The following is a 17,823-nucleotide window of genomic DNA, read 5'->3' as shown; positions in this document are numbered from 1 at the left end:
AAACTTGTATAAATATTTTAATACTGAATTTATTGAGACATCGTGAGGTTCGTATGAGTCACCTTTGGCCTCTACAATTCCAAGAGGTGTTCGGAGTGGTGCATTTCTTCCGGGCCTCTCTTTTCCAGGAATCTTCCATTCCATTATGTTCCAGGCATTATTAGTATGGTGAACTGCTGCTTGGGTGACTTTGATCATTGAAATTTTTGCACATGTCTTTTCAATTTCTTCTCTAAGGGCCAGCAGCGTAGTGTTTTTGTTTGTTTGTGATATATGACATCCTCTGTCATCTCCCATACAAGGGTAACACCATCTGTTGAAAAAAACATGCTATTTTTCTTTTCCTGAAGTTTGTGTGCATTTTTTGTCAGACTCTGTAGTTTACAATCCTGTTGACTCTAATGCTTCTTTTATTTTCACTGCCTTAAGTGCTGTGCCAGGTAATTCAAATCTTTTCTAGAACTTTAGAATTTAAAAAAGTGCTTTCTATATATTAATTCCTATTCAAAATTGTATAAATTAAAGGTCATCCTCTACTAAATTAATGCAGTGTTAATATTGGAAAAATATCAAATCCTAAATTTCCACTGAGCACTCCTTTCTTATGTTATATGCAGAGTGGGATGAACTAAAATAGCAAAGGAGAAAAGTTATCCTGTTTTGTTTAGAGGATGTGAAATGAGCACAGATTAATTATGATTTTCCAATAATTTATTCAGAGGTGGTCATTCAAGTCTGAAAAAAAAATAAATTCAACTTATTTTACAAAGGGCAGAAATGTCTTTTCTTAAAATGAAAACTAATATTGATTACTTATTTTGTACCTACAAAAATATATAGCTATGATTATGAACAGTGATACTTGTAAAATAAAATTAAATAAGTAGAAAATACACAGAATTTTTTTCTGTATATTTTGGTAGTGTCTAAAATGACCAGTTAAATATTTTTGTTTCCTATTGATTTTTTTCATAATTACCCCTTATCAAGAATATATCTACCAGGCTGGGGATTTAGCTCAGTGGTTCCGCCGCCTGTCTTGCAATCTCAAGGAACTGAGTTTGATCTCCAGTACTATAAAAAAAAAAGAATATATCTACCAACATTTCTTACCATATATTATCCAGAACTTTGTAGTTTAGGTTTTCCTAAAAAAATATACAGTACCAAGATCACATGTGTGAGTTATATCCCCTCTTGAAATGACCTAATGTGCATTAGTTTATGAAAAAAAAGGAAATAAAGAACTCTGACTGCATTAGTCAGCTTTTCCATTGCTGGGACAAGTACCTGACACCCACAACTTAAAGGAGGAGAGGTTTACTTTATCTTTAGGCTTTGGGAATTTGATCCATAGTCAGCTGGCTCTGAGGCAGGAATATCATAGTAGAAAAGGTTGGTGAGAAAAGTTGCTTAGCTCATGGAGGCCAGGAAGCAGACTAGGAGGGAAACAGCATCAGAAGAAGAAGGGCCAGGGAATAGATACAGACCTAAACCACACTGCCACGACCCACTCAGACATGCCTATCTACTAATCTGCTAGGTGTTTCTTAATTCAATGAAATGAACATATCAGGAGTAGTGGTTGCACTGACTAAATTTATTTTACCTAGTATATTCCAAGTTAATTTGCTTTGAACAGTTTCAAAACTTAACATGCAGCCACCCAGCCTTCTTATTAACTTATCCAAATATACTCCATGCTGATTAGAGAACCAGCAGTTTTCTAGGAATTAATGAGATCTCGATAAACCATCAGATGTGGAACTCACCTCCTGGAGTTTATAGTGAAGGAAACTAACACTACTACTAATAAAAATAACGTGTAACTATACTAAAATGCGAGCTTTGAAGGGAAATGCCATAAACTATGACAGTTCTTATGGGGGACCAGTGTTAGTCTGGATGGTGGGGGAGAATTTCCTGGGGAATATTGATTTGTGTTTGCAAAGGCGGGAAGGAATCGCCTAGAGAAGGGGACTGCTGAAGGGAGAGCACACCAGGCAAAGGAGAAAGCAGGTATCAAGGTTCCGGGGCAGTGAGGGATGGAGATGTGTTTGGGGACTGGTACAGGATGTGTTTAGGTGAAGGGATAGAATAACTTGAGAAGAGCCTGGAGAAGAAGGAAGAGTGATCAGATCGATCCGTCTCCTAGATCATGTTACAATTACTAATCTTGATCCATAAGAGTTGACGACAGCCAAGACTTTAAAATAGAATCACAGTTTAATTTGCATTTTCAAAAGATCACTCTGGCATTGCCGAAAAGAAAAGTTTGTGGGGTGGGAGAGGGCATAGGTGACATGAGTGGATATTGAAAAAAGTTTGTCAACTGTCACAGCTCACGTTTGAGAAGGTAGCAGTTTAGAATAAGGAGATAGGCTAGATGCAGTGGAGATGGATATAAAGTGACTGATGTGAGAGCTATTTAAGAAGTAAAAAATGACAACTTGGTAAAGATAACACACGAAAGTTGAAATTCCTGTAAGATGGTCGAGTTACTTTTTTAGATAGAGCCCTCAGCAGGTGATATGCATTTGGGAGACCTTGACAAGTACATGCTGAAGAAACCAAGGAGACAGTACAGAGTGCCAGGCCATCTAAAGGAAGTGGCACAGCCCAGGAAGAGCAGTGGCTGCTGGGTTCTCATAGATGGGCAAGCTCACAAGAGAGGTGGGTCACATGCATGTGGGTACACGACCTTGGTGGAGAGGTTGAAGATTTCTGACAAAAATCTCCTTTCCCTGTTAATAAGAAAGTTATCTATGAGCTGTAAGGTAGAGATAGAAGGTGTAGACTCATGGAGATTTAAAATAGATATGAGGTTTGTAGAAGTTGGAGAAAATAATCTCCAGCAAGATCAAGTTGCAAAGTTTATTTATATGGAGGTTTGCCAGATTAGTAGGATTAAATGACAGAGGAACATCTCTGAGGTACTGATAAAAACACATTTCAGTGAACACTGTTGTATACTATCTAAACTACTAAATGGAGCAGTTTATTTTTTTCTATTTATTATAGCAAGTCATAATTCTTGAGTAAAAGTTTGAAGACTGCTAAAGTCTAATTTGAAAATTATAAGTGAAATCACATAGTACTACTCCAAATTATTGAGTTAATATATATAAAATCCACAAAATGAAATTTTGATAACCTATTTTACATATTTAAGTTTCCTAGTTAAATGTCTCATCCCATGTTCAAAGTTGTAGTTAATTCTATCTACCATAGGTGTTAAATCTACAAAAGCTAATATATGAAACTACTTCATTTTGGGTGTTAACATTATAAGTAGTTAATGTCACAGTGTTTTATTTATGTAAAAGTTTAAAAGATAAGCACGTGATCAATGATGATTATAAACTTAGCAAATGATACAGAGAATACAATGGTCAAAATCTAAAATTTCTGATTATTACAGAATAAAAATATCTTGGGGTAATTTTTTTACAAAAAAGGAAAAGATGTTTCATAGAAATGTGTTTATGGATGAGAACTCCAATAAATGGCGGGGATAGTTCTGGGTACTGATTTTATTACAGAAGCTATGTTGGCAACAAAAGATTGGTTTGCTGTTGTTGGTTGGATTCCAACTCCTCAAAAAGATATCCTTGAGATAAAGACTCAAAGATCGAGTGTGGTCCACAGTTAAGACCTAACTTAAAGCACATGCTTTGCTGTTTTTAATTTTTATTTTAAAACGAGAAAATTAGCTTCACACTATAACTTCATATAAATAAAAATATTCCAATAATGATCTGCATGAAATATAAATGTATGTGCAAAAATATAGTTATGTAATATAAGCAACCTTGCATATATTTTACAGTAAATGTCCATTTTGAAAATTTTCTCTGACTTTATTGTAATGTTTGTAATTAGATTAAACTATGTTTTGGGGGAAATTGAGGCTAATGTCATATTTAAATAATACTATTATATTGGCCTTTTTTTCAACATGATGACTGAACAAGAAACGCAGTTTGAGGTTCTCTTGTTAAAATATTTATCATGATTTTTTTCTTTTTATTATCATGATTTTTTTTAATATGTTGGAAAAAACAGATGCAAAAGATCTTGGAAAGAAGAGGAGTAAAGATGGAGAAAAGGAAAAGGACAAGGACAAATTCAAACTGTCTCGTCATGGTTCAAGACCCTCATCTGATGTGCATAACTCTGTGCAGTCTCTGTCAGATTGTAAGCCCACGCTCTTTTAGAATGATAACTATTGTAGTGGGTTCCTAAAGTGCTAGAACATGTTGGAATGTAGAAATACATTTTCTCTTTTGAAATATCTTCAGAAGCTTTCCCATATATGTTGGGTCTGCTACAGAAATGGTGGGTGGTGGGGCCAGGTCCTGCTTTGGGGTCGTCAGAAGCAAGGCTGTCCACATTTTTATGGTACCATAGTGATGGGAGAAGCTGTCCATTTTCAGATATTTGTCTGAAAAATACTCAGTGGCTAAATTTATTAACCAAATCCAAGTAAATCCACAGTTACTTGTTTAAGTATTTAGATGCCATCCATCTACTTGAACAAAAAAGCATATATCCAGCTCCTTGCTCACAGTGGGGCTCAGCTCTTTTCCTGTGTTTAAAACAACTAATGAAGTGGGATATTAGACGCAGTTGTCTAAGTCACTGCTCAGAAGCACGTTTCGTATATCATGGTTGTGACAGGATAGATGCAAGAGATCTAGTTATATAATACTACTATATAGAGATCTTTTTTTAGTGAAAATGTTCGGGTTTCTATGACAGCTATTTAATAGTATGTTGAAAAACCTCCTCAAAGCCTCCCCTTTGAGTGCATGAGGCTTTGGGGGGACATCTAGGAATAAGCCATGACAGAGTAGTGATAGTGGGTTCTTATCTGAGGTGATATTTAAGCAAAGTGTTGGATGAAGCCTCATTTCTCCTTACTACATATAGTAAAAGATGAGAGAAGAGCTGTAAATTGGAGGAATTGTGAAGCATAAAAAGAGCAAGAACTTAAAAATATGAAGAATCCCCAGCCTAATCTTACTGCAAAACATCAGAAGTGTAGCTGGACAGTGGCTTAATAAGGAGGTCACCCCTGGAGATAATCAGTCATCTCAGCAAAGACCGGGAAGAGAGATGAAGTTATACTGTTGAGACATGGCCAGAATGGGGCTGAGAAGAAGAGAATGGAATGAACAAAGGCTGTGAATTTCTGGGATGGTCCAAAGCCGAACAAGGGTTCTCTTGCTTTGAATATGAACTTCTATTATCCTCCAAGAGAAGAGGATAACCCCAAGAGTGACTCATAGGTATTCAGGGCTGCCACCCTCACCAGAGGCCCAGAAAGCAAGGCTCTTTCCCCCTCAGGTTGAGAGGGTGAGTCTACTTCTTCTGTTTCAGTAAGCCAAGGTACCCTTGCAAAGAGCCAGGTGGGCCTTTTTGTAGAAACTCCTTGTGGGTGACCAGGTAGGGCCTCTGCTCAGAGGCAAGGAGTGGAAGTAGCTAGGGCTGTAGAGGTAACAGTGGACCCCGAAAACCTACAACCCAGCCAAAGCAAATTATTCTCAGGCCTTAAAATTTAATGGAATTTGTGAGCTTATGTACGTACTTGGGACCCATCAGACCTTCCTCCTCTTTGCTTTCCTATTTCTTACTTTTGTGATGGGAACGTCTATCTCATACTTGTCCTGTCATTGTATTTTGGAAACACGTAACTTGTCTAGTTCATAGTTGTGGAGGAGTTTTAGGATAGGGATTTTGCATTAGGATGAATCATACCTTGAGTTTTAGCCATAAAGGACTTAGATGCTATTTACATGAGACTTTGGACTTGGAGTGGACACTGAAATGAGTTAAGACTGTTGATGCTATTGAAATAGGGTGAATGTAATGCTCCTGTGAGAAAGACATGGGTTTAGGGAGTGGAATGTTGTGGAAGGAACCATGTTATTGTTTCTGTACCAAAGCTTTAGGTCAAAGCCCTAACCACCAAGGGGACTCTCTTTGGAGTTAATTCCTTTAGGGAGGTAGGTAAGGTTACATGAGTTTACAAAGATGGGAACCTACTGAACTGGTGTCTTTATAAACAGAGGAAGGGACAGCAGGTTACTCTGTCCTTCCCTCTCTCCATCCCTGTATGCATGCAGAGAAGAGCCATGTGAGGGCTCAGTGAGAAGGTGACTGTCTAGACCCACTTGTCTAGAATTTTCATGACACAATATATGTTTATTTTACAGGTTCTTCACCAACACAGTCCCCTTATATGGCTGTATATGCTACCTTTAATCCTCTCTATCTGTATGAAAAAAATATCTTCACATTAAGGAATATGGTAAGAATTCAGGTTCAGAAAATACGTCATTCGAATTGTATTTTGTGTGTGTTTGTGTCTATCTGTATGGTAGGGATTACTTGATCTAAGAGACTTGACACATCCACATGACCTTGGATGGTTGCAGTGGCTACCCAATTTTGAGAAAAATATATAGTCACTTTTTATTTTTTAACAATTTTACATTAAATACAGGAGGAAATTATAGAATTTATTCATTTCAGGGAAAATCACATATATCAGTCCTGGATAGTAATTAATAACCTTCCCATAAAGAGACCACACATATTTTCTTAACATAATTTAATTCGCACTCAGGCTGGTGAGCAACTCTTGTCACCTTTCTTATAAAGTAATACAAAATAAATGTTAATTGTTTTTTCTTACAAATTTAAAAATTACATGGGTCAGGGACTTAGCTCAGTGGCACTGTGCCTGCCTTGCAAGTGCAAGGTCCCAAGTTCAATCCCCAGTACAAAAAAAATATAGGAAACTTAGAAAATGTCAAAGGGAACACGAAGTATAGTATAAATGTCTGGCCATGGGCATTGTTGACATTTTGGCAGACATCCTTTGATTTTTCTATGTGTATATTCTGTACTTGTATGTACTTTTTATAGAATGGAATTATACTTGATGTTTTATTTGGAAATCAGCTTTTCCTTTAACAGCATATTACCATATTAGCATTTCCTCATGTGTTACATGTTAATATGAAAAAAATATGTAATATTTTTCATTTACCCTTTGTATGTTTAGTGCTTATATGTATTTATGTAGTTTCACAATTATAAGCTATCTTTTATTGTTTGGGGGAAAGAACAGTATTTCTCATTCACTTATAATGCTAAAATCTATCAAGTTACTACACAGTCTGTTTAGACAAATGCTATACTGCATCTGAGGCTTACCAAACCCTCACATTGTTTCAAACTTTAGGCTTTAGCACTTTAATGTTAGGATTCTACAGTCTCAATGTACAAAATTGGATGATTCGGTGATATAATAGTCATTTGATTTGGTTTTTTTTGCGGGGGGGGGAGGTTCAAACTCAAGACCTTGCACGGGAAGGCGTAGAGGACTGAACTATATCCCTGGCCCTATAATAGTCATTTGAAAGAGCTGATCTTTAAAACTTTAATGAAAATTAGCTTGAAATAAAATTTTCCAGTTAGATGACCGTAATAATTTACTGTGTTTGCATTATATTTATAATTGTATTAGCCCGAAGCATAGTATTATAATTTTTGTCTTGTCCTCTTCTTCTTTCTCTTAGTCCTTGGACCCCTTCTTCTTCTCCTCTTTGTTTTTTTAATAAAAACTATTTCTAGATGCAAAACAAACTTCCATCCATGAAAGAGTGGTGACATCATAAAAATGGCATAATTGTGACAGTTTCTTTTATTTTAATCAAATAACATTAGCCATGGTTTAGTAACGGTTCAGAAATTTAGCCTGGATCTCAAAGGCAGTAACATCCAGCAACCCAAGTTTGCTTCTAAAACCTCTCTTACATTGAGCCCGTTGATGAGAAAAGGTCTGAACCCCTATCTGAGTCACTTTCTTATCACTGTGACACAGTTCTCAACACTTGCACCTTAAAAGAGAAGAAGTTTATTTCGGCTCATAGTTTGAGAAGTTTCAGTCAGTGTTTGTCAGGTTCAAGTGAGTAAACTCAGTGGTGGAAAGGCATGGGTAGAGGAAAGGTGTCATGGTGGCTATGAAGCAGAGAAGAGAGGAGCCGGGAGAGAGATCTACACTCCCAGTGAATAGTGACGCTCACCTTCTGTTCACCACTGAACTCACCAGAGGATGAATCCATCAAAGAGTACAGTGCACTCATGAGACAATCACCCTCCAAAAGCCCCACCTTCGCACACACGAGAGTTTTGGGAGACATCGTAGATCCAAAAAACACCAGGACCTTTTTGATCTCATTGCATTTTACTGGTCTAGGCCCCGTCTCAGTTATTCTGGAGAGTAAAGACTCTGGACCGCTAAAGACGGGCCATGTTTTGTGGAGTGCCACGGCATCATATCTAATAAGTAAACTCCTTTTAAAACTGCAAAATTGAAACAAAATAATACATTTGAACTTTTGGTAGTCCTACAGGGAAAGTAAGATTAAAAAAAAAGTTAGTTTTGAACTTAATGGACTAAGAGAGTCCATGAACATTCCCATCTGTTTATTCATTGGCTGATTCCACAAATGTTTATTGTATATTCAGTGCTAAACAATATGTTATATCTTGAAGACACCAAGATGAGCAAGATTGATAAAGTCCCTCCACATAAAGCTTAAAGTCTAATGATAAAGGCAGACAGTTAAGGGAACAACAGTAATAAAATTAGAAAATTCTTATAACAGAAGACATCATGGATGTCTGCCACATGGTAGGTAGGTGCAGAAATGATGTTTGTCGGAGGAATGATGAAAGGAGTATCGGAGTGAATAAGTGAAAGAAATCAAAGAGGGAGATAAAACACAAAGATGTCACTTTTTCTGATGGAACTGAGAAGGTCCAGCATTTAGCTCAGTGAGGTTGCTGCCTGCATGGCAAGTGGAAGGTCCTGAGTTCGATCTGCAGTAGCAAAAAGAATCTGCTGGGACCAGGGAAGTCTTTCCAAAGGAAGAGCTAGCTGTTTAAAACCTGAAGAAATGACACAAGTAAATATAAAAAAGTGTGTTCAAAGGAGAGGTTGTCTAATGTTAGAAAATCTGCAGATGAAGACATTGAATAGGCTGTAAGAGGAGGAGCCTCAGAGACAGCTGAAACTGAGGAAGGAAGTCTGGAATAAAGATCTTTCTAAATCTTCCCTTTGGGGTTGGAAGTGCTGTAAGGTATCAGAGGACCTGGAGGTAGCTCAGTGTCTGTAGCAGTGGGTGGCCTGAGCTGACCACCATGTCACAGTCCTCACCTTGTGTGCTGATTCACACAGGTCAGCTGTGAGGCCACTCTAGTTCCCCTGACAGTTGCCAGGATACGATAGAGATGTAATAGTTTAATAAACCTGTAGGAAACAGTTTCTCTCCTAATAAAATGTTGTTAAATTCAGTATGTTACTAAATGTTGTATCTTCAAAGACTATGAGATCAACAAGTAAAATAAATAACTTACATTAATTTAAAAGAAGTGATAAAGACTACAACAAAAATAAGAACAAGACTTGAGAAGGAGCAAGATACCATGAATTACCTCACATTATCTAACATCCTCTTCCTCTTGGGTATCTAAATGGTTTTACTTTTATTTAGGTGGATAATCTGGGAGTTTCTGAAAACTCTTCCTCTACTTGCCACAACTCCCATTCCTTCTTTTAAAAAAGTTTGAAAATGGAATGGGATAAAAGAATAAAACAGTCTTAGAAAAAAATTTCTATTTTCAGCCTTACACATGAATTATTCAAAAAACATCAACTGAGCACCTACTCAGTGTTTCAGGTACTGTCCCAAGTCCCTCTCTTTCCCTAATTCTTTTTTTGGTACTGGGAATCAAACTCGTGTCCTTGTGCTTGTGAAGCAGGTGCTGGAACCACTGAGCTAAATCCCCAGCCCTCTTTCCCTAATTCTTACTCAAGAAACTTTAAGATCCTTTAATGATCTTTAATGATCATTTAATGTTTCTTAATATCAAACTACAACTGTCATTAATAGGAGTACTTTACATTTTGTAGTATGTCCAAAATAAAATCAAGTAAGATGAATTATTTCAAATTTCAATTATTTTAAATTTCTCATAATTAAATCAAGTTTAGCAGATTATTCAAATTATAAGTACCTGTTAATACCATGTTTTATTATTTAGACTAGTGCTTTATGTCTTCAAAATATTTTAAATCATCTTATTTTCTAATGCTTTACAGTTAAAAACAAAAGGTAATTTAAGCCTAAAATATTGGTTACAATTCTAAGGAGAATTTAAGACACCAAGCCAAAAATTATAACTGGTAAAATCTGTGGAATATATTTAACTTATAAGTATTACTTTGGTATGACTTCTATTTTAAATGCTATTTAAATGTAATTTTTATAGTAATACATCTTTAAAAAATACTATATTGAGACATTATTGAATGACTTCAGATTCTCCCAATACGTTTCCATTAAAAGGAACACTTTCAAGTATTGACTTGCAGATCTTTAAAACAGGAACCCGCTAAGCTGTGGGTGGTAGCACATGCCTGTCATCCAGCACTCAGGAGGCTGAGGCAGGAGGATCGCCACAAGTTCAAGGCCAGCCTGAACTACATAATGAGGTCATGTCTCAAAAACAAAAAAAAAACCCAGAAAACCTCTAAAACTTGATTGAATTAACACTGTAGGTAGGAAAAAAGGTTGAGATCCTGGATCATCTAGGAAAAATCTTTTAAAAACCACTTTAAGAAACTTCAGTAAATAGCTAAAGTCTACAAAAATGATATATAGGGAAAATAATCATTCCTTTTATTTCTTAATTAAGCCACTTTAGAAAACATTCAGTCATTTTTCCCTTTGACTATTTACAGCACTTACAAGTGGCTGGTTAGGCTCATTAGTGTACCAGCTCCTCCCTGCTGTGATCCCTGGTCTCTGGAAGACGTGCCCCACCTCACTTGTGCTCCCCTGTTTTGTGCCTTGAGAAATGTAGATTGACCTTTACAGAAACAGAGTCCTGAGATCAAGGCAGGTTCCAGTTGAAATAATAATTTGCAATAGGCTAAGGAGTGGGTTTCTGGTCCTAATTTAAACAAGCGTTTTAGACATTTATAGTCTCAGTTGTTGCTATTGTATAGAAATCAGTGATATCACTAGGAAGAAAATTATTGGCATAACTGATTTTAATGTAGTTAGTATTTCATTTTATTTTACTTTAAATGTTAAACCAAATTATGAAAGTCAGAATTTGGCTATAATATGAACCATTTTAGCTTTCACTTACTTTGTAAAATTTCTTATGGCACAATTCAGCCAGTAATTAATAAGTAAAATTCTACTTAGATAGTTTTCTGAATTATTCTAAAGCAGCCGCAGAACTTTAGGAGATCTGAACATTTAAGTGTAAGAAATATCTGCCTGGGTAACTGCTTTATCCCATGCACTTTGATGAATGTCTCTGCTGTCTGCAGTCAGGGACTTTCCTGTGGAGGAGTATATTATTAGAAGGTCAGGGCCCGATTTGTAGATAAAACAACCACTTGCCACCTCTTGACCTGAATCCACTGAGACAGTGGATTGTTTTCTAACATTAGGTAGCAACTGGTTGTGATTTAAAAAAATCTTTACATAATAAGCTCTAGTATTAAACTTTAACCTGCAAAAATAATGCTGATTAATTTTGATCCAAACTGATGCCCTGAGACTTTTGTGATTGCACAGGATTTTTAGATTTTACAATTGAAAAATGTCTTTTAGTTCTGCTCCCTAGTTTTTCAAATAAGGAAATTAGGCCCCGGAGAAATTGAAAGATGGAAAAATACACTAATAGTTTTAGTGCTTATATGAAGGAAGGTAGAAATGTGAGTGGTTATTTTTTAATTACTATTACAGTAATAGTATTTTCATATTGACAAAGTTATTTTATTTTTTAAAAAGCTGTTATTTTAAATGCGGAGATAATTGCAGGAATCCTTCTGAATCTTCTTTCCATTTCTTAGGCAGACTCTGCTGAAAAGGTTAGAGAATATGGACTTTCCCATATCTGTAGCCATCCTGTGCTCGTGACAAGAAGTAGGTCTTGTCCCCTTATAGAACCACCAAAACCGCCTCTGATACCTCCATGGAAACTCATTCGTTATAAAAAAGAAATTGTTATAACAGATGAACCTCAAGGTATGCATAGCATGGTCTTAAAATCTTTGTAATGAACCATTGCTTGTTTAAAGGGTAGTTTCTTTTGCTGTGAAAGATGTATGTCAAGGTAGACCGTTAGCCATTGCACCTAAAAAGCTACTTAAATTTTATATCCAGATTTTACATCTTTAAAGGATTAATTGTCCATGTCTCAGAAGCAGGAGAGTTTTTGGTTCAAGTGTAAATTGAGCAGACAGATCCAGGTTATTCTGGATTGGGGGCATTGTTATTATTAGTCTGATGATGGAAAAGTGTAATTAAAATGAGTGCGATAGTTTGCTGTAAAAAATTAATGTGATCAGTGTAATAGTTTGCATAAATGCTATGGAAATTAAGCAGCATATGTTAAGCCACTGGAGTGAATTTCTAATGTGAAAATCACCAGTGGGCATCATGTAGAACATAATTTTTGAATTATTGGTTTATAATTAGAATAGAACTCCTACCTGAACTGGCATCTGTGTTAGTCCTGTCGTATAGCCATTTAGTGAATAGTGCCTGTTCTCTGAAATAAATAGATTCCTGTGGGCTAAGAGCATGGATGGGAATCTCCTCACTTTGTTCTTGTTCTGCAGTTTATTTTTAAATCCTCACAACCCATGTCTTTACACCTTCAACTTTTTGTTCTCTACAAGTCTTCATTCTTACTCTTTTTTTTCCCTCAAGCACAGTTTGAAGGGAAGAGGGACCACTTAAACTGGGGGTGATTATCTTATGATTGGTTGGTTTCCATGCAGGTGGTGCCTCACCCTAGGGGCTCATCATATAATTGTTTTATTCTCTTCAGTGGGTTTAATATTTAAAGTAAAAATGAACAAAAATGGGAGGAAGATCATTTTAGAGGATAGTACCAAAGGATTAGAGAAAATTTGTGCATACCATGACATAGCCTCATTTCTACTCATATTACCTCATGTTTAATTTCACTGTTCACCATGGTAACTCATAGACTGTGTCCCTTTCCTGTTGAGAATTTCCTGCTTGTAGACGAGCTTTAGATTTAGGAGCATCCACAGATCTTCTCTTGAACTCCTGCTTCTGTTTCTACTCCTGACTTTTACTTTGTTACATTTTCTGCTCTTCCACTACATTTTCTCTTCATTTCCTAAGCAGTTGTGTTGTCAGTGGTCCCCAACCTTTTGGCACCAGGACTAGTTATGTGGAAGACAGTTTTTCCATCAACTGTAGATGACGGTGGGGTTTGGGGATGATTTAGGGGCATTATATTTATTGTGTACTTTATTTCTATTATAATTACATTAGGTTCTCGTAAGGACCACGAAACCTAGAGCACTTTCGTGTGCAGTTCACAACAGGATGTGTGTTTCTATGAGATTCTAATCCCCTAGCTGATCTGACAGCAGGTGGAGTTCAGGCAGTGATGTGAGCTGCAGGAAACAGCTGTAAATACAGATGAAGCTTAGCTCACTTGCCCTCCACTCACACTACATGCTGCTCACCACCTCTCGGGTAGGGCACTCCTGTTGTACAGGTTAATCAAAGGAACACATGGTTTCAGTAAAAGACTTTTATAGAAAATCATTTCCTTACTTAAGAGTAGCAGCAAAAGCCAAGGAATACTCTGTAAGGAATTGTCGACTTCCCCACTGGGACTTGTTTTATGTTGCTATCCGGAAAGCAACTGAGGTATGGACAAAAGAAATACAAGATAAATTCATTCAGTAAAATACCTTAGACATCTCTGTACCTTTGTTTATCTATTTACTTTTATTAAAGTATGCTCTGCAAATAGTTATCTAATCAGTTCTGGGATAGATGTTAACTTCTGTATATAATCATGAAAGATTAAAAGAAGTGTGTATTATACTTTCTCACTGCTATTTTTAGTTTCAGTGATAAAGAAGCCTGAGCAGTTTCTTGAGATCTCAAGTCCATTTTTGAATTATAGAATGACTCCACTTAAAATTCCAAAAAGAACGTAAGTATATAACATTCTTTCTCACAAATGCATATTGTTAACACATATTTTATGATGTTTGGTTAAAAATAACACTAAATGAGAACATTTGCAAAACATTAAAAAAAAAGACTAAATATATATATAAAATGTATTGAAGCCTATTTTCCTGATGTCTTACAGCTTATGATTACATTAATTCATATATTAAGAAATGTATTTTGCTTACTTTTTTAGGTGTAGGTTTTGTACTAAATGTTGGAGTATCCTCCATATTCATATGTTGAAGTCCTGGTTGGCAGTGTGGCTGAATCTGGAGACAAGGCCTCTGGGGATGTGATTAAGGCTAAATGAGGTCATATGGGTGGGGCTGTGAGCAATGGGATTAGAATTCTTAGGTGAGACTCCAGGGAGCTTGCTGTCTCCCTGTCTCTCCCTGCATTCACAGTGAAAAGAATGTGGGAACGCACTGAGAAGGCTGCTGTCCTCCTAAAAATCAAACTCTCCTGGAACCTACTCTGATCTCAGACTTGCAGGCTCAGGAAGTGTAAGAAAATAAGTTATTCTCATTCAAGCCACCTAGGCTGTGTTATTTTATAATTACAGCCTCATATATAGAGTCCTGGCTTCAGCGATTGCGCAGGAGGAAAAGGCTTTTTTTTTTTTTTTTTTTTGGTCTGTTATTTTGTCCGTAATCTTTTTGTGACGTGAGGGGGAAATGCTCATGATTTCCCAGATGTTAAAAGGAATGTAAAAATAACTTACCATTAATCAAACTATTTATTACAATACTTTTAGTTTCATTATTTTTGACCTATATTTCTATTTATATATTAAAATGAGGAAAGCTAATTCATTTATAGACTATAGCTACATAGAATTTTATCATATTAAAAATACCATTGAACTGATAACTGTTCTAATATGAAGTATTTCAACCTTTTCAATCAATTTTATTTCATAAAAAGAAATGTATGCTTTGATAACAAATATACTAAAATTCACAGTGCACAATGGTTATAGAAAAAGAGTATTTCTTAGGTTCTATTCTATAGTAATATATACTTGATTTAAAAATAAATTTTGAATTAGTTAAAATTAGGCCTGCTTTGGATGGTCTTTATCAACATAAAATGTTGTAAAAAATTCCTGTCTTGCCAATGTCAAAATAAAATGTAAGGGGGATGTAAAGGATTTGTTAGCAAGTAACCTACTATTTTTGTGAGAGAAAAGCTTACTTATTATGATCAATATTTCAATTTGTGAATTAATTTTACTTCACTTATCCCTCAATAGAATTATAAAGACATAAAAAAGATAAGATTGTATGAAAACATGAAATAGTATTTCTAGAACCAAAAATATAATAACCCAAATTAAGAACTCATTAGATGTGTTTAATAACAGACAAGGTAAAGCCAATAAAAGAATAGAAAAATAGAAAATAGAAGATAAAATACAGACTAAAGCATGTAGAAAAATTTAAAAAGTACAGTAAAAGAAACATGTGGGACAAGTTACAAATGACCATTATACTTGCTAGTGATTTTCAGAAATAGAGGATAGAAAGAATTTGGAAATAATAAAACAAATTTGCATAAAGTTGCCAAAAGTACCCTATACATGTTTATGGAGCTAGAAAAGCCCTATGGTGGACCATCGGCAAGCTGGAGACCCAGGAAGGCCCTAGTATGGCTTTCCAAGTCCAAAGACCTTGGAATCATGGAAGTCAATGGTGCAACTCTCCATCAGGCTGAAAGCTTGAGAACATGGGGCAAGTCCTGAAGCCCAAACATTAGACAACCTGGAGTTCTGACATCTAAGGACAGGAGAAGAGGATTTTGTAGCTCCAGGAGGCAGAGAGGAAATTCACCTCTCCCCTGCCATTTTCTGTCCAGGCTCACAGTCAACTGGGTGGTGCCTGACCACACCGGGGTCAGATTTTTCCCATTTAGTCCACTAAGTTACATGCTGGTTTCTTCCAGAAATATCCTCACAAACATTCAGAAATAAAACTAGTTAGCTAGACACCCTTAATTCAGTCACTGAAAATTAATTATCATATCAACTAAGATTGTAATTTTGCCATCCAAATAAATTGTGGTTATCTTTCAGTTGATTGAGTTTGCATACTAATCAGAGACTATATGGGTTGCAAGAATTTCAGCTGCAGATGAGCAGGACTACTGGAAACCCTGAAACATTAATGCAAACCTCTGCAATAGGCTCTAGTCTCCTGCTCAGTGTATGATGCAAGCCTGAGACAGAAAATTAAAAGACAGAACTGAGAGAGACAGAAAGTGGGGTGCCAGGACAGCCAGTGCTGTTTCAGCAAAAGGCACTGGTCTGTCCAAGCCATTGATTTTTATTAATAATCCGCTGGGGTAAAGGCAAGTTATGTGCAAGGGCAGTACTACATGAGAGGATGTGCAAGTGTGCAGTCTCTATGGAAATTAATTAAGCAAAGCTCATAAAGAACAAGACAAAGCATTCTCATATTAGGAATAGAATAGATAAACTATATGGTTTTAATTAGAGCACTGTCCTTGCAGTAAAAAAAGTTTTAGTTGTGGGAACGGAATTTGGGTGTGAGTTATTCTGACCTCAGCATGTAGGCTTCGGTCGGACTTGCTTCTCAAGACAAGCCAATTATGTGGTTAACTCTTCATAGCCTGAACTGCTTGCAGCTTGCTTTGGGCACAATCAGTATTGTGGTCTCCTGCACAATGTTTTGTTCACAATTTATATCATTATATCCAGTCTTTAAGTAACTCTACCACAATCAGGACCACAAAAAAGTTTGATTTTCTCCAGAGGATCTTCAATACCTACTTTGAGAAACTGTACTTTAATAAAATGGAAAACACAGAAGAAATGGACAGATTTCTAGATACTTATGAATTACCAAAGTTGAACAAAGAAGACAAAAAAATTCTAAACACCCCAATTACAATTAGTGAAACTGGAAATGTAATTAAAAGTTTACCAATGAAGAAAAGCCCAGGTCCTGATGGATTCACCGCTGGATTCTACAAGATATTTAAGGAAGAACTACTCTACTACTCTTTAAACTTTTCAGTGAAATTGAAAGGGAAGCAGTACTTCCAAATTCATTCTTGGAAGCAAGTCTTACTTTGATTCCCAAACCAGGGAAAGACCCAACTAAAAAAGAAACAGGCCAATCTTAATGAATATAGATGCAAAAATCCTTAATAAGATACTGGCAAAAAGAATACAGAGGGTCATCAAGAAGATCATACACCCTGACCCAGTTGGATTTATTCCAGTGATGCAAGGATGGTTCAACATATGTAAATCAATAAATGTAATACACTATATTAACAAAGTCCAAGGACCCAAGTTGGATCCCCAGTACCCAAAAACAAACAAAACAACAAAAACAAACAAACAAAAACCAAACAACAACAACAACAACAAAAACCAAAAATCAAAGTCAAGGACAAAAACCATATGAACCTCTTGATACATGCAGAAAAAGCATTTGACAAAATTCAACACCCATTCACGATAAAAACCCTGCAAAAAATTGGAATAGATGGTCTATATCTGAACTTAGTTAAGGCTATCTATGAAAAACCAACAGCCAACATCATATTAAATGGCCCCAAACTGAAAGCCTTCACGTTAAAAATCAGGTACAAGACAAGGATGCCCACTATCACCACTCCTCTTCAATATAGTTCTGAAAGTATTAGCTACAGCAATTAGACAAGAGAAAAAAAAATCAAAGCAATGAAGATC

At 36.1% G+C, this 17,823-nt stretch overlaps 1 protein-coding gene and 1 long non-coding RNA gene across 7 annotated transcripts in view; one reads left to right on the top strand and one right to left on the bottom strand.

Annotated features, from left to right (window-relative positions):
* Positions 1-17,823, top strand: part of Adgb (androglobin) — a 116,676-nt gene that overhangs the window by 29,935 nt on the left and 68,918 nt on the right. For all 6 annotated transcript variants that reach the window (XM_019209944.2, XM_019209945.2, XM_010639550.2 and 3 more), the window contains 4 exons: positions 4,066-4,197; positions 6,219-6,313; positions 11,948-12,122; positions 13,992-14,082. In XM_019209944.2, coding sequence (XP_019065489.1) covers positions 4,066-4,197; positions 6,219-6,313; positions 11,948-12,122; positions 13,992-14,082 — 493 coding nt within the window. The remainder of the gene's footprint in view (positions 1-4,065; positions 4,198-6,218; positions 6,314-11,947; positions 12,123-13,991; positions 14,083-17,823) is intronic.
* LOC117286013 lies at positions 237-14,392 on the bottom strand. Its single transcript, XR_004517138.1, has 2 exons — positions 14,291-14,392; positions 237-313 (listed from the first exon to the last, which is right to left on the bottom strand). It is a non-coding gene; the product is annotated as an uncharacterized LOC117286013 (long non-coding RNA).

The sequence above is a fragment of the Fukomys damarensis genome, unplaced genomic scaffold (genome assembly GCF_012274545.1).
Source record: "Fukomys damarensis isolate Sample0158 unplaced genomic scaffold, DMR_v1.0_HiC HiC_scaffold_14, whole genome shotgun sequence".
In the NCBI taxonomy this organism is placed as follows: Eukaryota; Metazoa; Chordata; class Mammalia; order Rodentia; family Bathyergidae; genus Fukomys; species Fukomys damarensis.
This window is presented reverse-complemented; position numbering and strand designations above follow the sequence as displayed.